The 25,247-nt window shown below is 34.3% G+C and overlaps 5 protein-coding genes and 1 pseudogene across 11 annotated transcripts; 2 read left to right on the top strand and 4 right to left on the bottom strand.

Moving 5' to 3' along the window:
- The first annotated feature begins 1,468 nt into the window (after window positions 1-1,468).
- LOC104712321 (WAT1-related protein At3g56620) lies at window positions 1,469-4,505 on the top strand. 2 transcript variants are annotated; one of them, XM_010429193.3, is made up of 7 exons: window positions 1,469-1,847; window positions 2,755-2,817; window positions 2,900-3,016; window positions 3,132-3,360; window positions 3,561-3,719; window positions 3,815-3,966; window positions 4,084-4,505. In XM_010429193.3, the coding sequence occupies exons 1-7, from the start codon at window positions 1,660-1,662 to the stop codon at window positions 4,304-4,306; spliced, it is 1,131 nt and encodes a 376-aa protein (XP_010427495.2). In that variant the 5' UTR covers window positions 1,469-1,659; the 3' UTR covers window positions 4,307-4,505. The 2 variants fall into 2 exon arrangements, with proteins under 2 accessions (XP_010427495.2, XP_010427496.2); XM_010429194.3 differs by lacking the exon at window positions 2,755-2,817 and having other exon boundaries at window positions 1,536-1,847.
- Window positions 4,506-4,902: 397 nt separating this feature from the next.
- Window positions 4,903-5,558, top strand: LOC104712320 (uncharacterized). The gene has a single exon (XM_010429192.3). The coding sequence runs from the start codon at window positions 4,991-4,993 to the stop codon at window positions 5,354-5,356; it is 366 nt and encodes a 121-aa protein (XP_010427494.1). The 5' UTR covers window positions 4,903-4,990; the 3' UTR covers window positions 5,357-5,558.
- A 3,395-nt stretch (window positions 5,559-8,953) lies between these two features.
- LOC104712319 (phosphatidylinositol 4-kinase gamma 8-like) lies at window positions 8,954-11,557 on the bottom strand. Its single transcript, XM_010429191.3, has 3 exons — window positions 11,247-11,557; window positions 11,012-11,058; window positions 8,954-10,920 (listed from the first exon to the last, which is right to left on the bottom strand). The coding sequence occupies exon 3, from the start codon at window positions 10,772-10,774 to the stop codon at window positions 9,140-9,142; it is 1,635 nt and encodes a 544-aa protein (XP_010427493.1). The 5' UTR covers window positions 10,775-10,920; window positions 11,012-11,058; window positions 11,247-11,557; the 3' UTR covers window positions 8,954-9,139.
- A 196-nt stretch (window positions 11,558-11,753) lies between these two features.
- Window positions 11,754-15,313, bottom strand: LOC104712318 (uncharacterized). The gene is made up of 5 exons (XM_010429189.3): window positions 14,558-15,313; window positions 13,523-13,635; window positions 13,058-13,429; window positions 12,277-12,967; window positions 11,754-12,190 (listed from the first exon to the last, which is right to left on the bottom strand). Exons 1-5 carry the CDS (start codon window positions 14,805-14,807, stop codon window positions 12,108-12,110), a joined length of 1,509 nt encoding a protein of 502 aa, XP_010427491.1. The 5' UTR covers window positions 14,808-15,313; the 3' UTR covers window positions 11,754-12,107.
- Window positions 15,314-16,865: 1,552 nt separating this feature from the next.
- Window positions 16,866-19,257, bottom strand: LOC104712317 (E3 ubiquitin-protein ligase RZF1 pseudogene; annotated as a pseudogene). 2 transcript variants are annotated; one of them, XR_015567055.1, is made up of 2 exons: window positions 19,000-19,257; window positions 16,866-18,354 (listed from the first exon to the last, which is right to left on the bottom strand). The product of XR_015567055.1 is annotated as an E3 ubiquitin-protein ligase RZF1 pseudogene, transcript variant X1 (transcript). The 2 variants fall into 2 exon arrangements; XR_015567056.1 differs by having other exon boundaries at window positions 16,866-18,231; window positions 19,000-19,241.
- A 268-nt stretch (window positions 19,258-19,525) lies between these two features.
- Window positions 19,526-22,225, bottom strand: LOC104712316 (ribosomal lysine N-methyltransferase 3-like). Of its 4 annotated transcripts, none has more exons than XM_087467411.1 (5): window positions 22,127-22,225; window positions 21,658-22,030; window positions 21,359-21,559; window positions 20,385-20,688; window positions 19,526-20,294 (listed from the first exon to the last, which is right to left on the bottom strand). In XM_087467411.1, exons 3-5 carry the CDS (start codon window positions 21,376-21,378, stop codon window positions 19,605-19,607), a joined length of 1,014 nt encoding a protein of 337 aa, XP_087323537.1. In that variant the 5' UTR covers window positions 21,379-21,559; window positions 21,658-22,030; window positions 22,127-22,225; the 3' UTR covers window positions 19,526-19,604. The 4 variants fall into 4 exon arrangements, with proteins under 4 accessions (XP_087323537.1, XP_010427487.2, XP_087323538.1 ...); XM_010429185.3 differs by having other exon boundaries at window positions 21,359-21,555; window positions 22,127-22,219; XM_087467412.1 differs by having other exon boundaries at window positions 21,658-22,033; window positions 22,127-22,218.
- Window positions 22,226-25,247: the final 3,022 nt, after the last annotated feature.

The raw sequence follows: 25,247 nt of genomic DNA, 5'->3' as shown, positions 1-25,247 counted from the left end.
AGCATCTTCATAACATAAATATCCGTGTTTTATTCCCATGGGTCAGCTCATCCCGTGTGTCACTTAATATATAGTTTATGAATTTTATGCATGTGATCTATATGTATTTGGAAGCATAAAATCCAAAATCTTAAGCCAGAGAATATATTCGAATCGATATCATATCGAAGCATTTTAAACAGTTACGTAGATTAATGCAATAATTTACCATGCATGGATGGCGTCTAGATTGATTCTTACATAAATATTTACTGGTAAATAAAAAATGATTTGAGGAGATGAGTTTCGCAGAAATCTACCCTAACTTTGTCAAGTATCCAATATGGTCTCACATAAAGTGATGTTAATGCATATTCTAGTGAAGGTAATGGATCATGCCCAACTTGATATTTGTTTAAAACCTTTAAAAAATAATAATGAGGCGTTTGCAACATAACGAAGCACCCCCCCATTATATAAATAAAAACATATCACAATAAATTAATCACTGAGATTTGCTCTGATCTTTTTATTCAATACACAGTTTCATCAAATTATTTTCTATTTTGTATTAAAAGAGTGTGTTTTTAATTGATAAATATATTGTGGACCAAAATTTATAACCTATTTGGTGCGGATTAATATCTACACTATCCAATTATCCATATACACACATATGCATAAGATAAACATCTATTCCTAGTTCTAAATTTAGGTTTTCATAAGTTGTTAATCTAAAGAATATGTACTAAGAACTTTAACTAATGATAATTAAGTTGTGATTATTAAGAGAAAAAACACAAATTTTAGAGATTATATTCGCCATAAGTACACTTTTTTGATTTATTTTTTTTATTTTTATGTTTCTGTATATTGCATCAGCATAAATATTTTACAGGAGACCTCAATTAGTATAAAACATCCATATGGATATGGTTACTGCTCCCACAAAAACACCAAAATCCACTCTCCTAATTAGCAACTTTTGCAACATTATTTCATATGCGGGTTCCACAAACAACGTAAGCCTAGGTCCCACTTTATTTCTGCTGCCACTTGTGATTCACTCCGTCCACTTGTGTTGTGTGTTGTGTTTCGTGTTTTTTTTTTTCCTAATCCGTCACACTCATTAATATGATAGAATTGGGAAGGAGATTGATTGTGTGTTCACTGATCATTTACGTATATATGTATTTTTTTTTCCCCCATTTTCATCGGTTTAGCGTTCACTTTTGATCATGTATATTTCAATGAACAGTATGTCAAAAATTAAAAATGCTATACTAATTACTATAAATTAGTAGTATGGTAAATTGTTGTTATTAATCCACATGACCACATGGTCCACATTTGATCTAATTGTAGGTGCAAAGCCGAAAGAAAAAAAAAAAAAAAAATGAAGAGAATTCTAACGGAATAATAAATGCCAACGTCATTAAAAAGAAAAGGAAAGAAATAATTAATTAATTCTTATTAGAAAGAAAAAAAAGAAAACAAAAGTGCATTCGAACTCATCCGAATATGAGATGCTCTATATAAATACAGAGAACCTCTCACCAATTTGTTCGTAGGAAGAGCACAAACCTCCACAAGCACAAGTGGTTGTTTCCTTCTCCGTTCCTAATTCCTTTCTCTTATATAAAAAAGGCTTTGTGTGTAAAGAGATAAAACTTTTTTGATATGGGGTTAAAAATGTCTGAATCCGCCAAACCATACTTTGCTATGGTATGTCTTCAATTCGGATACGCCGGTATGAACCTCGTGACTAAGGTTGTGCTCGACCGTGGCATGAGCCATTACGTCCTTGTGGCTTATCGTAACGCCTTTGCCACGGCTGCTATGGCACCTTTTGCTCTTCTCTTTGAGAGGTAACATATACACTATATATATAAATGTAGAAAGTTCTCACCGGATACAAACATTTAGGGGGTGTTATTGGATTGTGGTTTTTAAAGGAGTTTGATGTATTTAAGAATCAGGTGTTATTCAATTGGGTATTTTTAAAAATCCATTAAAATCTAGTGTTATTCAATATCTACTGGATTTTGTGTGATTTTGGATTTCAACGTACTTTGCTTCTAAAATATGAACAAACACAATACCACACTTTTCTCAATAATTTCATTTTCTTCTCCTCTCTTAAGATGGATCTCTAGCCTTTGACATATTATTGTTTGATTTTTTTTCTCAATCCTTTTATATAATCACACTTATTCATCAGATATGTATTATTTTTGAGAATTTTTTTTTGTGTTCTTTAACTTTTTTTTCTGGGTTCATGATCTATAACTTTTTTTTTTGGTTTATGATATAATCACACTTTTTTTTCTGGGTTCAATCTCTGTTTCTTCCTCCTCAAACCCTTTGTATATAATCACACTTATTCATCAGATCTGTGTTTTTTTGTATTCTTTAATTTTTTTTTTCTGGGTTCTTTAATTACACCAAAAATCTGGATTGAAAACAAATACAGTTTAATTCAAGTTTTCTATGACATGTGTAAAAGTCTGGGTGTTATTAATTTAATATAATTTTGGTGTATAACACAGTTTATGGATATATATATATTTTTTTCTAACAATAACTTTTTAAAAAATCCATAACAATCACCAAAAATACATTATCGATGACTTTCAAATCCACCTTATATGCATTATAAAGTCCACACAAATGCATTAGACTTTTAAATCCACTAATGTCCTGGGTTAATTAAAATCTATTAAAATCCTCAATCCAATAACACCCCCTTAAATTATGATTATTTGGGTTTTGTAGAAAAGTGAGGCCGAAGATGACATTCCCAATATTCATGCAGATTTTTGTTCTAGCTCTTCTTGGGTTAGTCTTTAAACTTTGGTTTATTTTTCAAAAACATTAGCTTGATATATGTGTGTATATTAATTTGTGGCTTTTACAACAGGCCTTTGATTGATCAGAACTTATACTACGCCGGTCTCAAACTTACTTCACCAACTTTTGCCGGCGCCGTCACCAATATCGTGCCTGCTTTGACCTTTATCATTTCCATAATTTGCAGGTACCTAAATTTAAAAGCATAAATTTTATAATTAGTTATAATAGTCGCTAAATGCATTAGGCACGTTGATGATGATGTGTGGTTTAATTATTTTGGTGAAATAACAAAAAAAAAGGATGGAGAAGGTGGAGATGAGAAAAGTAAGATTCCAAGCAAAAGTGGTGGGGACATTAGTGATAGTGGTTGGAGCCATGTTGATGATTTTGTTCAAAACTCCTCTGTTCAACAATCTCCGATCTCACCTCATCGGAGATATTTCGTTGCCGGCCGGTGAGGACTATCTCAAAGCCACCGTCTTCCTCCTCGTCGCCTCGTTTTCTTGGGCTTCCTATTTTGTTCTTCAGGTACTTAATTAGATCTCTTGTGAGTTGTGACGGATGACACATACATAATTTGAAAAGAAAAAAAAATGTCTATATTAAAGTCTCTTTGTTATAAGAAAACATTTTGGATTAGTTACATCTTAAATTTTTTTACCTCACTGATCTTTGATAAAAGGCAATTTTCTAACGAATTAGGACAATATTTTTCATTATTTCTATAGGCGGCTACGTTGAAGAAATACTCATCTCACCTTTCATTATCGACGATGGTGTGTTTCATGGGCACGTTACAGTCCACAGCCTTAACGTTTGTGATGGAGCCAAACCTTTCTGCATGGAACATTGGCTTTGACATGAACCTTCTCGCCTCTGTTTACGCGGTTCGTCCTTTCCTGATTAACTATATAATAAGTTGTGTTAATAATATATGGAACTAAAATACTTATAATGCGGTGTGTCATCTATAATTTATTAGGGCATAATATCGTCTAGCATAGCATACTACGTTCAAGGAATGATGACGATGCAAAAGAGCACTGTCTTTGTCACTGCTTTTAACCCTCTTGTTGTCATCATCGGATCCATCATTGGCTTCCTCATCCTCGGCCAGAATTTATACCTCGGCGGGTAAGCCACCTCTCGATTTAGACCCAATTAGGTCATATGGTTCTGAGTCTTCCGACTGATCATCATGTTTCTAAACTAACCATTTGTTTTTTTTTTTATTCAACTTTGAAATTTTAGGGTTCTTGGAATGGCGATTTTATTGGTGGGAGTTTGTGTGGTCCTATGGGGAAAAGAAGGGGATGAAGAAGAGAACATTGAGGAGAAGTTTCTAGAAATTGTCAAGTGTTGTAACGGCTGTGAAATCAAGGTTCTCTCGATGATGCCAAGAATCGATGAGGAAGTAGTAGACGTTGAAATGCAATCTCCTGGGAAAGCTAAGGTGGCGGTGGGTTTCTCGTAGCCTCGTGTGTAGAAAAAAAATGTTCACGAGCTTAATTAGATCTTTTGAAGTCTCTTTTTCTTTTATTTTTAGATAGAGGAGCAACTTTTTCTTTGTTCTATATCATTGCTCCAACTTTTTTCTTGTTGTTTTTTTTTAGTTTTTGTTCTATAATCTTCATTAGAAGGGTAATTATTATTAAAATAACTGTTCCAAATCACTTTGACCATTGACCAAATATCCGCTAATCAATTTAACCTTTGTAAATTGTAATATAGTCTGACAGTGATTTTTGTATCGTTCGTAAAACAAATTCAGAATCATATCTACTCTGACTTATGTAGTAAGATCAAAATAATAAAATCCAATATTTCTTGGACTGTGATTTTTTTTACAATAATTTTATTCACAAAACACCTTCGCCAAGGCTCCATTAAGAAACCGTCACATGATGGGTTTTGTAGATAGTCAGTCCACTGTAATTCAATGTGTTACTTCTTGCTACAATTTGAAATTTAACTGAAAATTTTTACAAATTAAACTCATAAGTGCGACTAAACGCCTCATTAATCACATACACAATTAATGTAGAGGAAACATACATTTTACCAATAAAGTCTCAAAAATGTTACAACTATCTTATATAGTATAAATCCCCGGAATTAGAAAGAAGAAGCAATTGAACAATTCACAATACAATACATCATGGCCATCAACACAACTACCGTCACCAAATCCATGGCTGCAGCCTTCTTCACAATCATCGCCATGGCTGCGTTGGCATCTGCAACCACCGGTTTGGTTCAGCCTCCTGAATCTGACCACTTGGTTAACAAATGTATGGCTAAGATATCTTCAAGGTGCGCGATGTATGTCACAGCAGAAATGTATAACCATGGTCCGCTGAAACAAAACGGATGTTGTCTAGAAGTTTATCACATGGGACGTATTTGTCTCCACCTCATGACAAAGCATGTCATCGAGACACTTATTCCCAAGGTTAAAGGTCACAAGAAATATGACTCTCTCGCGAAAAGCACACAGATATGGTATCTTTGTGTTCCGGTTTAATTTTGCCATCTTCAATATCTTGATTTCATTAATGGAAAACCATGAATGGGGATAAAATTAAAAAAAAAAAGATGGTAGTCAAGACCCAGTCTTTATTGATAGAAAGATCAAAATAAATCCAAACTAAGGCTTATATTAGTAGATTAATGATATACCAATGATTTGTTGTTTTTATTTATATCAAAAAATTTATGTGTTTTAGGCTTTATATTCAATTGAAATAAAGTTGGGCCTTTAAGCTCTTTTTGTTTTTTCCAATAATATGTCTTGGCAAAGTAGGGTTCAAATTCAATTCACATATGAGAGATAGAGCTGTAACACTGATCTGAACAAACGTATAGAAGCACTTTTTGTTTATCATGATTTCTCCGTTGTCGCACACTCGCAGTCTCGCACTCCTCGAAAACGCTCGATCGATCCTTCCGTTGACCTTTTAGGGCACTTGACATGCAAGGAATGAATATAAAAGGAACGGGTGACACATGTTATTTTCTCATGGCTCTAATCTTTAGCCATAAAATTTAGCTCTTTTGATTTTACATTCAGCTCTCAATGTTGCATTTATAGTACAGACCCTTTTTTGTTGAATAAATTTTACATTCATACCAAAAAAAAGGGGAATTTTGTAAAATCTACCACATTTGCTTTCAAACTTTCCAGTTCTACTACAATTGAAAACACCTTTTCTGATATACCATAACATGAAGAGAAAATGACCAAACTGACCTACATGTAATAGGTTGTAAATATCATGTGTATAAATAAAAGGAATCTATATTAGAAGGAGGAACCAAAGTACAAAAAGACAAATAGCTAAATGACAAACTTCATAGACAATAATTATTTTCTACCAGATTTAATATGTTTTTTTGTTTCAAATTGATGTCCGTCAATACAACTTGGGAGAGTCAATATGACTTGTTTCATATGTAAGAGTATTAAAGTTGTCTACCGAAAATTTCAATGTTGTCTATCAAAAAACTTAATGTTGTCCACCAAAATTTTCATTGTTGTACACAATTTATCTACTTGGGATAACTCATATAACTTGTTTAATTTGTAAGAGTATGAAAGTTGTCCATTTAAAATTTCAATGTTATCTATCAAAAACTTCAACACTGTGCATTTTTATATTCGTGGACTAAAATTTATTTTTTGCTACAATTGTCTATATATAATATAAACTTATCTACCGTTATATTTAAATCTCCAAAAAAAATAATGTAGTTATAATAAAAAAAACAAAGGTAAAGAAGTAGAGAAAGAAAAAAAAGTGAAAAAAACAAAAAAATTTCGTCAAAGTTGTTTTATATTAAATAAAAAACAAAAAAATACTTTTCTATGTTTTTGCAAAAGAAACAAGTGGGAGGGTTATAATGGTTATTTTTAAAGAGAGATGTGGTAGTCTTTGAAATGTGTTTTGCAATGTGGTACATCCAGAAAGAATCAGTTTTGAATGTGGTAGAACTCATAAAATTCTCTTAATGCAAGGGAATTTTGTTAAATCTACCACATTTGCTTTCAAACTTTCTGAGTTCTACCACAATTGAAAACACCTTTTCTGATATACCATAACAGGAAGAGAAAATGACCAAACTGATCTACATGTAATGGGTTGTAAATATCATGTGTATAAGTAAAAGGAATCTATATTAGAAAGAGGAACCAAAATACAAAAAGATAAATAGCTAAATGACAAATTTCATAGACAATAATTAAAGACACTTTTTATGTTTTTGCAAAAGAAACAAATGGGAAGGTTATAATGGTCATTTTTAAATAAATGTATAGTAGTTTTTAAAAGGTGTTTTGCAATGTGATACATCCAAAAAGAATCAATTTTGAATGTGGTAGAACTCATAAAATTCTCAAAAAAAAGTGGCACGATGTTTATTTTTCCTTTAACCAGAAATAAAACGATCGACACGCTGTACTGGTTTGAGAGGGTTAAAAACGACACGTTCATCCAAATTATGTATTTTACTAGCTTTTAAAATTCAAACAAGAACTTACATAAATCACTTGAGAATTGAGATCAGTACTTCAGTTACATTAATCTTTCTCTTGTAGCTATTTATGCTACTTAGTGTTTTTAGCAATATATATATATACTAGAATCTGAACCCGCGCATGCGCGGAATTTTAATTTTAAATATTTTTATCAATATAAATTCTTGAGCTCAAATATATTTATTGAAACTTTTGAGTATAAATCTATATAAACATTAAACTTACTTTACTAAGTAACATACAATATATATATTGTTGAAGATAATGTTTATTTGTTATATTGTTTGCGAGGGATTTTAGTTTAAATTTTTTTGGGAATAAGAATTATTGAATATAAATATAATTAACCATTTGAAGTTTAAAAGATAAATCCAAATAAAAGATATACTTATTTTACTAATCTATATATAATATATATATTTTCTATTGTCGCAATAATGTTTTTTTGGTAAATCAATAATATATCACGTAGTAACAAAAAATAACTTAAGAATTTCCCTCGAAGAGTACATTCCATATTCATATCCAATGAAATCATCATTTTAAAATTTCTAACACCGAATATCGATCGTTGACCTAATTATAGAGATCATTTAAACATATCGATATCCCACATTAAATGCAAATATACAAAGATTCATGAACATTTTTAGTGTTATGTCGCTACAACGGAGTTGTCCAAGTGCATCACCTGCCATAATAGAATTTCTGACCAAGTCATGAATGCTTAAATAGTGAAATGATTAAACCGACATCCGTTCACTAATCCAAGACTAAAACTCTCATATGTTATTTTTAGATGTTAATTTTGTGATGCAACCCCAACTTCGTCTTCTAAAGAAAACATGGTGTACTTTAATAATATGTTGTTTTTGGCAATATTTTTGGTTAAAAGTATTTGATCTAAATTGATAAAATCTCAAACATGTTATATATATATATATATATATATTTATCATGTTATAGAATTGTAGCTCCGGTTGATAATATACATTCTGAGATATGCTATACATGTCACTTTTTTGTAACGACTTATATATCATTTTTTCTATATTTTGTGACCAGTGATTTTGTGTTTTTTTAGATGGATTATTTTTTCAAGATTCTTTTTCATAGTTTTTCCCCAGAAAAAATTGTGACCCTTACAATATCTTCGTTTTAGATCAAAACTTTTAAGTTGAGTTGAGTAATTAATCTTTTATTTTTCTATAATTGAAATTGTTTCTTAGAAACTAATGTTTCACTTCAATTTTATTTTTATGTTTAGAATTTTATAAATACAATTACATAAACATTTTTTTTACTCCACCATGCATTTAAATCTTACTTATATTTTAAATTTGGAATATAATCATTTTTGGTTAAACTTTGAATAATAATATTATTACTAAAATAATAATATTATTACTAAAATAAATCAATAGTATTATTTTTACTATTTATAAATGTCATTTATTTAAAACATTTGGGTTTAATATGGGCTTTTAAAGTTTTAAGAACAAATAGATTAGAAGCTATATAGTGGACTAGTGTTAAAGATTAAGCCCAAATGAAAAAAATGAGTTGATGATGTGGCAGCACCAAAAATGAGTAAAGTTAACTTTATATATATAGATATATAGTGATACAAATAAAGAAACCAGAAAGAAGAAGCTAACAAGTAATTTTGGATTGGACGGCCTTAGCTTGCTCGTCTCATTTTCCATTTGCTTCTATCTGTGTATCTTATAATCTTGCGAGGTTTCCTCTCTATTTTTTTAGAATATTGTTTTTTCAGAATCTGCAGGAAGATACAAATCTTGGCTTTGGTCCTTTGCTTGTTGAGCCTTCAAGTGCTTCAGGCAAAAGCATCTGGAAACTATGCAAGAACATCTCCCATTCATCTGCACTCATGTCCCCAAAATAAATACCTTCTTTCTCGTCAAGATTCACACAGACCGGGTGGCTCTTGCTCCTCACGATACTCCTATCTCTCCTGTCCTCTTCTCTGTTAGTGTCATTTGCCATATTGGCCACTTTATCATATGTAGTAATCCACTGGTTTGGTGGACACCGCATGAGAGCGGATAGATTTGCAGCAATGGATGGAACTCTTGTGAATAAAGGCACATGTAACATATCTGGAAGCTCTTCGCACTCAACTTCATCGTCAAACTGAAAAATACCACACTCAAGCTCTGATTCTACTTCATTGCATTCACTAGTATAATCATCATCATCGTCAGTTCCACAACCCACGCTTTCTTTTGCTTTGTTGCAAAGATTCTCCAACACACTAGAACTCTCTTCCCCTCTGCAGATGTCCCGAGTCATCTTCTCGCCTATCTCTGCAAGGCAAAGACCTGCCGCAGCAGCTTGTTTCAAGAATATGGTGCAGACGATAAGAACCCGCAAGGAAGACTCCTGCATAGAGCCTACTAGCTCGGTTCTCAAAAGCTCTGCGTCTTTGAAAGGGTCTAAATTTGATATATACTGAAGCTCAGTGTCGGTGAATGGAACCGAAGCTTGAGGCCAGTTAAGCCATTCGAAATAAGGATCTTCAAGGCGTTCAGGTAGGCAAAGACCATGATCTATAGGCACGAGCTCTGCCGCACCAACTCTGTTACAACAAGTACTCTCATCATGGTCATGTACCTTCTTCACTAACATGTTTCCAGCGTGTCTGTCAAGGTTCAAGACTCTCACATCAAGTATACCAATCCTATGGACCGATGCAACCGTAAAGCTTCCTGGTCCAAGCTCTCCTGCATCAAAATCATGACCCACAAATCGTTGCAAAGAGGCAACTTTATAGGCGGCCTGATCACTATCACTGACATGGAACGGAACATGCGAGATTCTGACCAATGCCGTTGGTGGAACCCCGGAAAAGCCTTGATGGTCTAAAAGGTAAGCAGCTAGTTCCCGGATTCCTGTTTCACCAACACGGATTGACCGTTTCACACCTAGTTGTCCGAGCATCAAACCGCCAGATCCTCCTTTAGGATTGTTGAAAGCTAAGGGCTCTTCATCAACTGGCTTTGCAACTGCAATGCTATGACCATTTTCGGTTTCCAAGAGATAAGCACCTCCTAAACCACTTGGTAAAAGCAAAGGCTGAGCTCCAGAAACCATAGCTATGGTTACCTCAGCTACAAGGGCGCGTATAGAGGGGACTCTTTGACCACCGAGAATCTCAACGCGCGGAGCAGCAGCAGAGCCATCTAGATCATTCCCGGATATGGAGAAGCATGGAGTAGAGATGCTTCGGTGGTCCAAGGAGTGTGAGAGACTGGTTTGTTCAGTGTTGAAATCAAGAAAGTTAAAGTCAAGGTTGGTTAAAGATTGGAGTCTGCATCTTTGTGAAGATCGGCTAAACTGCGGGTACCGTTCGGTCAGTGGACCGAGAGCCACGGCCATACAGTTCATGCCAATACCTTTTATTGGCTCAGAATTAATGGTGGCAACTCTTCTATGTATTTGTCAATCATTTAAAAGACAAATCACCGCAAGGACAACAAGCAAACCGGATTGATACAGAGTGATAAGATGGTTTTCTTTGAATCCATTAGCACCTGCAAATTTTTTTGTTACTTTTAGTTACATGATCACATAAGAAACTGTTGTTCAAAATATGTATGTAAGTCTACGAATGGGAGGGGAGACCTTATAATTAATCCCTAACTCCTCCAATTGTAAATCGCCGCAAGTTTCTGCAAGTTCAAAGCAAAATTCTCGTTTACATTCAAATAACATTATTATTAAGAGAGCCCTAAAAGAATCAAGACCAATTGCTTGACAAACAAGTCATTAAATCTGGAAAAATCTTTGATATGATTCGACCGAGTTGATATGAATTTACCAGACATGGATAAAAGGAAGAAGAAGAATTTGAACGTACCATGAATACAAGTGAAGGCATCCAGGGAAAAGAACGAAGAAAGATTGAACAAAAAGGGGAGCGTCAGAGAACCGATACCGTCACCGGAACCGGAATTTTTTTTTTTTTTTTTTTTCTGGGACTCCCCTTCCCAGACACTTCCTTCTCCTTATTCTTTTATTACAAATTTAGGTTTTTTTTTTTCTCTTTCTTTGATCCTCTTTCCTCCTAAATTGCTATAAATGTTTGTTCTTCTTATCTACGATTCTGAAATTTCCCGCTTTCGTAGGAGAGAAAACCATAATGAAATTTGCCAATAATAGACAAAACTCTGTTTCTATTGAGATAAAACTCTGTTTTGTTACTAAATAATGCAACTGTTGTTTGTCAATCATAGAAGATTCAGTTTTAGCAGAATCTGAACTCTTAAAAGACGTTAACTGGATGATGCTCTAAAGAGAACTAAAGAATCCTTACAAGCTACGACGATAGAAACATATAGATTCTATTTTGGACAGGAACAAGAAAAGGCAAAAAAAAGTCTTGTGGATATATAATATGCTTCTTCATGAAACAAGATTACTTTATATACAAATTAAAAGCAGAAATGTTTTTTTTTATATATTATGTTATTTTTCTTCTCAGATGTAAGGTGCAAGACACACTTTTGTGTTGCAAACCTCAACATCTCTCTTTTACAAAAAAACCTCTCTTCATTTTTCATACATACATTTTTTTTTTCTTTCCCTTGTGTTCCTTTATACAATTACCTTGATTGATGTTGTGACCGGAGGAGTTGTGCTTTTCTGAACTGCTGCTACTTTTTACAGCTTGATCGTTAAAAGCAGCTTCTTCCGGCGCTTTTTTTTTTTTGTTTTTATTTTACAGACAGATGATAACAACGGCTACTACTACAAGGAGCTTCAATGATGCCTTTTTGAAGGTTGGACCAATGCTCGCCGAAGCTGTTTCAGATTTTGAGATGTTTTTAGTTGAATGGAATCAACAACAAATCCATGGATGCAGATATTGAGAACGGAGAGAGACTTACATGGAGTTGGAGCAGGTGAGGGAGTTTGTTCTCTAGTTGGTTCTGATTCTGGGCTGCTTTTTGATGGAGGCGGGATATGAGTAAATACAACGTGGGGAAGTGGACTAGATACTGGGATGACATGATGACGTGGCGGGGTAGGGTTTGGTGCTGGTGGGTGTGGGTGTTGCTGTGGGTGTGGGTGTGGCTGAGACCGATGTGGTGCAGACGTTGGTGGTGCAGTATGATGGTTCAGAGCATTGTTTCCTTTTGGTCTCCTCTGCTCATAAGGGCAAGGCGGCTTTGCCGGGGGTAAAGGTGAATGTTTGTGTTTGGTTGGTGCTGATGCAGGTGCAAGGCCTTTAGTCGGAGGTGATGGTGAAGGTTCTGGAGCAAGTTCATGATGGTGGTGATGATGATGATGGGGATGAGGATGATGGTGGTGGTGTTCGTGGGTTTCAGGCTGAGGAGAAGGGGAAGGGGATGATGATGTGGCGGGTGGGTGTGGTAAGATCGAGGAAAGACGAACTTGCTTAACTTTACCAAATACGGTGTGGTTTAGGCCGAGATTTTTGGAATGGGAGCCAGTGATTGTTTGAGCAAGTTGCTTCAACCTCGAAGAAGAACCAAATGTGAGCAGAACAGAAGAATGAACTATTGTAGGAGGCGCCACTGTTGAACCTCTGGAATTTGACAAGGTTATGTACAAGTTCTGCAATTTAAAAGGAGAGGATGGATTTTAAGATTTCCAATTCATTAGCAATAAGACAGATCTTGATCTTGTGAATTAGAACTGTCATACCTCATAAGGAGCCAGATTAATACCCTTCTTTAGCTGGCTAGTGAGTTCCTCAAAGTTTGTTTGAATTTGGTAAATCGAAAAGTTCAATGTGAAGTTGAAGAGAAGTTGCGCCTTCTGCAGGGGAAATATAGGCTGGGGAGGGATCACAGTGATACCTCCAGGGAATTTAAGAACTTCAAAAAAGAACGGTTCCCCAAACAAAGATTCAGTCAAGCGGAAAGACAACTGCTTTTGAACAAGAGTTTCAAAAGCTGCCTTGATCAGACTCTCGATTTCAGCAGGTATCTTAGAATGCTCCTTCTCGGGATCAATGGCAAAAATAACCATTGTTCTGTTAAGATCGCCCAAGCGTTCAAGTGCTAATACCACAACCTGGCTCAAAGAACGTAAACAGTAAGTTACAGAATGATCAACATGGAAATTATGAAATCCAAGCAAAATGAGATAAGGATGGTGAGTAGTTACTTTGGTCATAGGAAAGCTTATTTCATCGGTGATATCGTTCTCAAGCTGCAACAAATTGTCTTCCATGAACGAAACTGGTTTTCCAACATCAAAACTCGCCACTATTCGGTGATCTGCAAAAGAAACAAATACCATAAAGCAACATTATTGCTCCATCATGAAACATAGAGACAAAGATGACACAAGATAAAAGGTAACTAAACACTGTTGCTCCAGTAGACAGGGGAATTATCAGAAACTATAAACACATGTAAATTGCAACATGATAATAAAAATTAAACAAGAGAACTGCAGAGAACAATTGCCATAATTCAAGCAAAAACAATCCTTGGTAGCCCAATCAAGTGGCAGCAACAAGATTAGATTTCGAAACCAAATCAGAAATCACTTGAGACAATGTGTTTGCACACACAAAACTAAGCACCAACTAGGCCAAGTTTCTAAATTGATTCTACCAACTAGCTTTGAGAGAATATTTATGTATAGTAACAAAACGAGAAATGGAGAAAAAAAAAAAGATTTTGGTGAACTTTAGTAAGCATAAATGGAAAACAGATCATAGTATAGAAGAAATACAAATTCATGCTAAAGCAAGCCAAAGTGATATACAAACATTCCGAAACATATTTAGAAACGTTACCTTTCAGGTAGTCTTGAATCAATAAGGAAAAAAAGATATCCAAATTGAAATCCACTGGTTTTTTTTTACATCAGAATTCATATATAAAGAAAAAGGCTTAAAATAGCAGTTTCTAAGTCCAAGTCAAATTGAAAGTCCTACATCATCTTCCTCAAAAGAATTGAAATCAAATCCATTAAAAAAAATTAAGCAGAGGTTTATTATTTTAAAGCTTTGTGACAGCTCATTCAATTAGTTTCTCCGCTACTACAATTTCCCCCATGTGAATTCCAGAAAATTTTTAAAACGACACCAACGAATCAGAAACCCTAGATCTGAACCACAAATCAAAGTCAGATTTGGGTGAGCCTCGACGGAATCATGAATAGAAAAAAAGAATCGAGGATTAGTAATACCTTTAAACCTTGGATCGAGATCTAGATCACCTCGATCTGCAAAACCGAGGAATGGAGGTAACCAAAACAAGGCGGAGAGAAAGACAGCAGCGGAGAAAGCAAGAATCAAAACGCATCTGAGACTAAAGTATCTAGAGATCCGAACGCAGCAGCAACAACAACTATTTCTTCCTCCTCCGTTATTATTCCTAGCCGTAGCAGCTCCGTCGCTCACAGGAAGATTCTGCTCTTCGTCAGTATTCTTCCCCATAACATAGACAGCAGAGAAACAAACAGATTCATTCACGGGAAAACTCCAAATCCAAATCCAAAAGTAAAGCTGTTCCGATCGGTTCCAGATTCTGCCGCAGCCATCAAAGGGGGCAAAGGCTATTATCTCCTCTCCCACCCAACCAGAATAGGTGAAATCAGAAGAACAAATTCGAAGATGCTCGAAAAGCAAGCAACAGAAACGGTTCAAGTGGGAAAGGAAACAAAAATGTAGGGATGAGGGGAGACGGAGAGACGAAGGGAAGAGAAAGGAGTGAAGTAGCTTTCTCTGCAAATATGACAATAAGGCTCCTCCTTTTTTTCCTTTTTTTTCTTTTGTGGGAGAAAGGGAAGAGTAAATAAATATATGTATTTGTGCTGCTTTGCTTTTATCTTTCTTTTGTTTCTACATATAAAAAGATTTGTTTAGTAAATTATATGTACAGAGCAGTTGCCACTAGTGGGTGTGTGAGCTCGTGTCAGTTTGAATTTCGAATTTTTATTTCTATATTACTATTATTCTTTTAGGCAAGAAAAGAATAAAATAAAATTATAAACTAAGATTGATGGGTGGATACATTTTTGGGATAACTATTGGTTATTGATAATTAGATGGAATTTCTAATTTTTTTTATAAAACAAAAATACAAAACTTCAAATTGGTAGACTATATAATATTTATATAGGTTATAACTAAGATTAATTATTTGATAGGTTTTATGGATTGTAATCTTTAATTATACATAGATTTAGGATTAGAATTCTATTAAAAAAGATATTCTAAAAAATAAAAATAAAAATCTTCAAAGAATATTTAACTAACTATATATACACAAAAAAAAATCTCACAAATTAAATTAAATTAATTACTCTTCCACATATTATAAATGATTTTGGTGTAACCCATAAATAAAATTTGAAAACAATCATATTTATAGGCTAGATTAGAATCTGTATTAAAACAAGATTTTAAATAAAAATTAAGACCCGTGAATGAAAAAGATTTCAACCCGTAGCACGGCTCATATTCTAGTACAGTATTAAAAACCAAGTTCTAGTTCAATTTGTTATGCAAAAAGCATGCAACACACATATGACATCAGGCGATATCTTTTATGTTTTTGTCATTAGGAAAAGGGTTTTGTGAAAATGATTCAATGTGTAGCTAATAATAATAAAAGATTCTACACAACATCACATTTATCATGAAAGCAAACTAATGAAAACTCCCAACTATTTTGAGTGTTTTAATTAAGAAAACGTAATCAAATACTACACTTTATTATGTCTAACAAGAAAACAAATACACTTTATCAAGGTATTTAAGAGAGACAATTAATGGTGATGTAGAATTGTGAGAGAGTAACTTGTTGAGAAGACAAGTTAGTTGTGAAACTTGTATCACGGAAGAAGAGACAAAAAAAACAAAAAAAAAAAACTTATAGGTCAAACACTTTTGTCACTTTCCGTCTACGGCAGAAATCTTGTGGGTCTTTTTAAAGCTCCCCCCTCTCTTCTTCGTCGGTGACATGAATTTTTATTAATTCAGAGCTCTCCCTTGTTTTTTTTTTAATTTCACGATATTTATCATACTACCCTTCTACTGTGATGTGTCTAATTAATGCTCTTCTTTTTTTTTTATATATATTAAAAAACTGATTATCAAAAATAAAAATAAATCGGAATCGACTATTCGTAGATTCGCATATTCGTCATGGCCAACGATAGGTTTCGTAAGTATTTTATCTTTAGCACAAGAAATTTTAATGGTACGTCACTGAACTAACTCAATTTGGTTATCTAACTATCACTTTCGTCTTTAAACTAAAGACACAATCTAATACTATATTCATAAATGAGATGAGAGATTCTAGAATGGTCAAGCTTTGGTAGCACATCATACTTCTCAGGTTCTTGGTATGTCAGCTTTTTTTGCTTACGAAATGTTGAAGTAAATCAAACGTATATCAAGAATGAACTATATTAATAATAACAAAAAAAAAAAAAGACAGATCGATCGAAGGTTGGTTGGCCGCCAGCCGAAACATACACAAGTCTCTATATAATAAAAATTATTTAATGCAAATTCAATAACAAGCTAACATGTGTGTGAGATACACACTATCCCAGAATTAAAACTCAAAGTTGATAAACCATAAAACACAGAAACAGAAGATCTACAGTAAACAAATGAACAACAAAAGTAAGAGAAAGACATATGACAAAGCAAAAACAAAATACAAAGAGACCAAAGTGAAACAGAATGGGCTTAAAAGGAGTCAAAGAGTTAGATTAACCTTTAATAGTCAAAAGGCCATCCACTGTAACCCATATGGGACTGTTGTTGATGATGTTGATGTTGATGTTGTTGTTGTTGCTGCTGGTGATGATGATGATAGTGCCCTTCTTCTGCAGTCGCTGTGTTGTTTGTTTCTCTACGGTTTTGACCCGAGCTTGAGCTAGACGAGCGGAATGGCCAGAGGTTAGAGAAAATATTCCTTCTTCTGTTGTTTTCTCTTCCACTGGTGCTTCTGTTCTGATTACTCTGTGTGCTTGAAGAAGATCCTCTTGATGGTAACTCTTTACGGCAGACTGGGCATGAGTTATGCTGAACCAGCCACGGGACAATGCAGTCAGAATGATAGATGTGGTTACACGGCATCTGTTTTGCTTCTGCTTTCAGTTCAAACTCGTCCTTGCAAACCGGGCAGTGAGAGTCTGATGACTTGAGATGCTTCTGTGTGATCTTGATCGTTGGCAATGCATCAATTGATGATTTTGGTGCTGGTGGTGGACCTCGATGATGAGTGCCAGATGAAAGCTGTTCGATCAGTTCTTCAAGACCAGGACCGAAGAAATAGTCTCCAGCGTTGGTGCCACGTGTGATACCAATTCCAGGTGCTGCACCATTGACAAAAGCTTCAACTGAATGATTATTATCTCCACCAGCCAATCTAAAGGGAGCTTGACCACCAAAGATCAATAGAGGAGCTAAGTTTGAAAAGCTTTCAGAACCGGCTGCAGAGCCACCAAGTCTTCCGGTGATTTCTCGTTCATAGCTTCTTTCAGCTAAGCGGGTTCTCATAAAAGCAGAGAAAGCTTCCATGAGATCAAAGGTTGGATCACGCTCAACATCCCTTTGAGCTCTAAGCATATCAAAGGGACTACTCGGTCCAAGATCGATTTCCTCAACAAATCCTCCTCCACAATATGAACAGACAGCATCTCGAGCTCGAAGCCAAACAGCACGCTGACATCTGTGACACCAATGGGTATTTCGAACACTTGACATCCTCTTCCTCCTCCTCTTTTTCTATCACAATCTCCTTGTGCAGAGTCACAAAACCAGTAAAAGCAAAGTCCTTTGTGCTTGAATAGCTTGAAAGATTAATTTTTCCAGTCAGTCAGGTACTAGTTAATTTAGCCTGCAAAAGCCGGTAGGGAGAACTGTTCACCAACTCCTGCTAACTTTTTTGCTAAGTTGGTAAACCAAAGAGGTTTTGGCCTTATCCTTACTTTCCAAGCTTACCTCAGAGCTTTAGTCCATACTACAAGATCCAAATGTAACCACAAGTCATAACATAATTCAGCAAATTTACAACAAATGGTTTCCCTCAACAACAGAACCTTTATACCCAGGCTAGAACATTAACGAAGCTCACTACTTACTACTAATCACTACAATCCTCAAAACCAATTGAAAAAAAAAAAAGACCAAGCACTCCAGGAACTCAGAAACTCTATAAATCAACTACATTGAGCTAAAAAAAAATCTCTAAATAAGAGCCATACCACGATCTCGCAATGTAGAGAAGAGAAAAATCTAACTAAAAACAATGAAGAAAGTACAATGCAAACGATCTACAGTAGAGATAAACCAAACACGTCTTTCGTACGGACAAAATCAACCAAAACACAAGATCTATCAAAAACCAGATCACGCTTCACGAAAACGAAATCAACAAATCCAATCCCAAAAATAAGAAACAGAGCAAAATCACCAAAGTATCCGAGAAAGAGATGATCTAAAAGCACAAACCTTAACGGGGAAGTTTTAAGCAAATCTGATCAAAGGATCTAAAAAATCCAACAAGATAATAAATAAATAAAAAATCCAGCGAAAACAAAGAATGCAAGACGCGATTACTTCGTTGATTAAAGAAGAGCTAAAAAAAACTCAATCAGTTACATACCTATTCACATAGATCCAAAGGGAAGACGAAGAAAAACTTAAACGAAGCTGTAATGAGATTAGATTTCGGAGGAAGAAGACGAAGAGAAAAAAAAAAGAGAGCTATCCAGGAAGAAGAATCTCTCCGTTACACTCTATTGAGAGTTATTGACTGTAAAACAAAAAAACAAAAAAGTTTATAAGAACAAAAAAAAAAAAAAGGTTAGCTAGTCCCTTGGTGAAACAAAGACATAAAAATAAAGCACTTGTCTTTGTCTCTGTGTTATTATTCTTAAAGACTGTAATAATATCCCACGTGCCACGTGTCTGGAGCTATCAAACTACCCTCTAGCTTTCTCCGTATTTACAGTTTCTACCTGTCTGACACTCCGCCGGCTTTTTGTCACGCTTTCTTTGCTTCCGTCTGAAGATTTCTCAATATCACTCACGATATACACCACCCGTTACATTATTTGCCTTTTTCATCTTATAAAATTTTCTATAACTAGGAATTTTTTTTTTTTAAAGAATACTTCAAATATGCTCAGATTCAATGTGAGTAGACAAAAATTAAAAAAAAAATGAAAATAGGAAATTTCAACGAAGCAAATTTTATGGTCCTTGTTGCTAGGATTTTGAAACCATCTTCTTGCGGCGTTTTCCGCAGGAAACCTCATTGGCCTTTGTACGGACGTAGCTCCTGAGCTGCTTCAGAATCTTCCTCTCACTCACACGCAACACTAGCGAGTGATATAGTCTCCTGTCTTTAGGAAGACAACAAGCTTTGAGTCCAGCAATGTCATCTTCCAAAGAAGTCGATGCTCCGTATAAGCTCTCTCGCTTATCCACAATAGTAAGAAGAGCTTCACAAAGACCGTCTGTGAGAAGAACATCGTTTTCACTTTCTCCAAGCTTGAACTTGTGTTTCCCGATTGTTAACTCGTAAGGAGAAGAGGGAGATGAAGATCCTTTTCCTTCTTTTGAGAGACTTGCTTTTGCTGATATAGCTAAATCCAGTTTATTGTATGCGTCGTCTGGTAAGAGCAGTATGTAGAGTAGGATCAGGAGCTCGGTTTGGGGTTCTCCGGTTGAAGAAACCTCAAAGTATTCAGAGTTTTGGCTCTCGCATCCCGTGTACCCTAGTTTTCTCCACAGGGCGAGTCTAGCTCGAGTGTACCGGCTTGTGAATGAGGATGTGCTCCATTCCGTTACTAATTCTAGATCTATGTTTACTATGTCGTAGGGATTATCAGGTTCTGTAAATCCGTACCTGTGGAGTAACGCAGCGTTACCCATCAAACCGTATGTATTGAATACCTACACAGAGATTATCGCATCAATGCAAATGAGATATGATTCTAACAGACTCGACTATATTAGTAATAAACACCCAAAACAAAAGCATACCTCAGCTCCAGCTGCAACATCCTTCACCATAATCATTTTTAAACCGGATGCATCATCTTGCAACATTGAAGAGTTCTCTTCTTTTTCTTCTTCTTCTTCGTTGGCTTCGTCGTCTGTGTTTTCACCCGGAACTTCCTCCAAAGATTGCTCAGGCGAGGAAGAACTTTTATTGGAAGGCTCGTCTTCATCGGTGGCCTCATTTACAGCATCACCATTGTCAGATTCATCAGCTTCAGTATCGGATTCACTGTGAGATGACTCAGCAGTAAAATGAACGTCTTCCGCCCCAGTTTTATGATTGAAGCTGCAAACGGAATAGACAGGCAAGATTCAGAAGAGTGGACAATGAGTAAATCATCAAGTTTTTTTGTCTAGAATCATATTTAGTTCAACAAAATCCAACTTCTAAGGATCATTCTTCCCACATGCAAAAGACTCAAAACGGAAAAGCACAACTGCAACTATATAACCAAGGTGCTGCAATCATGAATCAGGCTGTGAAAAAAATCAAGCACATTAAATGCTAAATATATAGATTGTCTGCAATCATTGACAGGACTTAGAACAGACTCGGTCTAAATCTAATCGAAGTGATTGAACCTAACGAGATGGCGAGACCCTTAAAGTCCACACAGAGAAAATCACTACAGGAAATTATATATAAGCAAATGTTGGTCTGGTATTTAGGCTAATTGGACTGTATTCAGGATGCAATTAAAAACCACCACAAGTCTGGAATATGACTAAATGGTAGGCTAACCATAACTAAGTAGCTAACTATAAGTCTACATCCTGAAACATACAACCTTAAACAAACATATGACACATGATCAACGAGCTTAAAGCTTATAGTCTTATAGAGCCAAAATAAACTGATACAGGAAAGCATTTCTATGGTATTATGCTTGGCCTAAAATCCAACAAGTTTCTTAGATTGATACATAAACAAGGTCTATAAAGAATAATAAACTTACAGATCAGCAAGAGGAACCATCCCGGATCCATGGTAATCATCAATCTGGAAAGACCGTGAAGCAATTAGACTCTTAGCAGCAAGATACTCTTTAATCCCAAAGGAATCAGGATCAACATTCTGAGGCAGTGAAGAGGTAAGTGGCGAAATGTTTTCTTCCCAATCCTCACATATAAGAACATGATCTTCCTTCACCACCTGCCTACAAAAAATTCACACTGATGAGTAGTGACTTCACAACTCAATCCCCAAGATTCTATAATCAAACAACAATGGTATTTCAAAATTAAGATAAGAAACCTTGTGAAGCTCAGTTCCAGACAAGAGAGAATCCAAGTCTTGAAGAGACCAAACTAGAGGCAAATCCTCTTGACTAGGAAGAATCTGAAGATAACCAGACCAAGGTGATTCTTCACCTAAGCTTCTCTCGTACATGAGAGCAACAGAGAGACCTAAACTTCCATCTAAACCAGCGGATTCGATAATCTCACGAGCTCCACTCGTTTTGATTGTGAGACAAGCAGGTTTCGAGATATTGGCGACAACGTCTCCTTCTTTCAAATCGCAGGTTGCTCTCACGGAGACACCATCGTTTTCGTCGTCGACGAGGTTTAGAGCGTCGCTGCAATCAACTCCGTTAGCTTTCATCCATCTCTTGAATCCTCTTAACCTCCTGCTAGAGAGACAGAGAGAGAGAACCGATTAATTTAACAAAACTGATAGGTTATAAGAGGACTGAGAGATAGAGCGAGAGACAGAAAAAAGAAACCTTGTGGCCATGATTGATTGGTGATCTCTGATGAACTCGCCGGAGGGGAACAAAATCAACGTCCGGTAAGAGCGGCAACAACGACGGCGGTTGATGAATGAGAAAGGGTTTATGATGTTACTGTAACGTACAAAGTGTATTGACGAAATTAGCCTTCCATCTTTTTTTTTTTTTGGGGGCAAATTTGAAATTAAATAAAACCTAAGTAATTTGGTTAGAAAAACTTCTAATAATTGATATCTTTGTAAACTTTTAGTTAGGTTAGAAATTTTTTACATCCAACTTCATATAAAGTAAAGTATGTAAAGAGTTTTACATACATCCATTTGAAGACAAGTTATTAATTTAGTGGCAAGAATATAATAAGCATAATGTGTAATGTATATATTTCCTAAAACAAAAGTATCTTGATCATCAATACATTACCAACTAGAAAAAGTCTCACGCGATGCGTTGGTAAAATAAACGTAATAAAATATGTTTAATTATTTTAAAATACATTCAATAATAATTAACATTAATATTGTTACAAAATTTAAAAATTTATGTGAGAGATAGAATATGATGTTTGACAAAAAAAATTTCTTGTTATTTATAGAAAAAAATGTGGTATCAAATATATCATTAGGAGGATTGTAGAGGTTTTCAGTTTTTTTCTATGGTTATATTTTACAGAATAAATATGCTATAATTTTTTTTTGTGCTTTTTTCTTATTTTTTGTAAAACATAAATTGGAATTAATACATTAAAGTGTATTAATATCTTGAAAGTTTTGTTTTCCAAACATCATGAGAGTTACATTTTAAAGAATAATATGCAATAAATTGTGATAATGTTTTTTTTGTCAACTGTGATAATTATTATTATTAAAGTAAAACAAAACATCATTATTCTTTAGTATCTTGAAATTATTTAAGAATAAAATTGTCTTTTGTTTTAAAATTAGAAAACAAATATTTTATTCTTGATTTAGTGAAAAATTATTGAAAATTACAATGTTATGATAATTATATACAATATCGATAAATGATACTTCATAAGTAATATACTTACTTACAAAATATGTTGTCCAATAAAACATATATTGTATTCCAATTATTAGATTAAAGTGTATTAAAATGATGAGTGTTAGTTTTTTTTTTTTGACATCAATAAGTTTTTGCTTTTTGGCAAATATTATGGGAATTACATTATAAAAAATTAATACATCTTATTATATAAAGTTGGGTTTTAAAAGTTAGTCATTAACAGGATTTTGACAAATGTCAAGTTATCAATCTGAGATTTTGACATGTGTAAAAGTTAATATTTAATAGAAGGAATTTAAGACTACCAAAAAAACAAAAAATTCTGTTTTAAACAATATTTTATAATGTAAAAATATAATTCTCAAAAATTAAAGTTATCAATCTCAGATTTTGACATGTGTAAAAGTTACTATTTAATATGAGAGATTTGAGAACAATATTAATAATGTAAAAAGATAACTATCAAAAAATTATAAAAAGTCAACAGTTTTTTAAAAAAATAATTATAAGGAGATTATATATATATATATATATATATTTACAAAATTCAAAATTATATCATTATTTACTTATTTTTAATTTAAGTTATTTATTTTACAAGAAAAAATCGAAAAGGAATTAAGGAATATATACAGTTAATTATTAATTATAAAAAATGTAAATACTCACTTCTACATAAACATTAGGTCTGGGCCGGAGCCGGATATCCGGCCTTTTTGATGGTATCCGAATCCGAATCCGGCTCCGACGGATACGCAATTCTACTATCCAAATCCGGATCCGTTATCCCGGATATCCGGTTAACGGTTAACCGTTAAAATCTCGATTATCTGTCGGATATCCGAAATTCGGTTATTATTGTCATATGGGCTTTAAACCGAAAACCCAACAAGACTTGAGTATGAATAAAAGGTTTTGGAGCTATTTATAGACATGAAGTGAAGTGTTTTTTTTGTTTCTACTCGATGTGGGATAAATGACAAAGGAAGTGAGAGTGGAAAAGTCCCACATCGACAGAAGCAACAAATTATCTTCACATATATAGATATAAATAATTTAATATTATACTATATATTAATAATGAATTTATATACTATAGTGGCGGATCCAGATATCCAATCCGAATTATTTTTACTATCTGGATCTGATCCGCATCCGGCCGGATTTAGAAATATAACATCCGAATCCGGATCCGTTTTAGCGGATATCCGCTTTTTCGGATCGGATACCGGATTTGGATCCGGATATCCGACGGATCCGGTTATTTGGTCTCAGGGCTAATAAACATAGATTGTCTCATATTTTTCATATAACAAAATAATTTATTCAAAAACACTGCTTTCAACTTTGTTCTATTGGTAAAAAAAATTAATGGAAAAGTAAAATTTTCCTTATCTTTTAAACAAAATATTTCTCATATTTTCTTCTTTTTCAGTTTAGAATATGTAAGATTAATATGTTGACCCAAAAAAATATAAGATTAATATATGCGCCTTCTTTTTCTAATACTGTAAATTAAAATTTACTGTAGTATTTTAAGATTGTTTTATTTAATTTGTATTTTCATCTTTGAATTATTTGAGATTCATATATTATCGTGCTTATAAATTTTCTATTATTTTTTTATTATGTCAAATTAATTTTCCTCTAATTTTTCAACTTTGATTGGTTGGTCATAGACCCTTTTTTGTGCAAACATAATTGTTAGTTGTTACCATTCATTCAATCCCAAAGAAAGATAAAGAGTAAAAGCACATCAACCCAATGATTGGATAAAATAGGCTTATCAAACACAGGCTTACAACAAATATAGATAGATAGATTGGAAAAACATAAATCATTGTTGATATATCCATAAGAGCTTGGAGACAGAGGCTACATCATGGTGTGTCAAAGACACTTCCACGAATACATTCAGAAATTTAACATTAGTTACTATCAAAAGATTTTGTTCTGTTAGAAAAGAGTCTTTAGTTTCATTGGTTATCGGAGCAAGCCACTTTGAGATAGATAAAAGACGTGAATATATTCTCTCCACACAGGACGAGGGCAGAGCCGAGGGGAGGAGGTTGGACACAAGGTTCTTGCCATA

This window comes from Camelina sativa, chromosome 9 (genome assembly GCF_030686135.1).
Source record: "Camelina sativa cultivar CO46 ecotype springtype chromosome 9, ASM3068613v1".
Lineage (NCBI taxonomy): Eukaryota > Viridiplantae > Streptophyta > Magnoliopsida > Brassicales > Brassicaceae > Camelina > Camelina sativa.
Note: the sequence above shows the minus strand (reverse complement) of the source record. Positions and strands in the feature narration are given on the sequence as shown.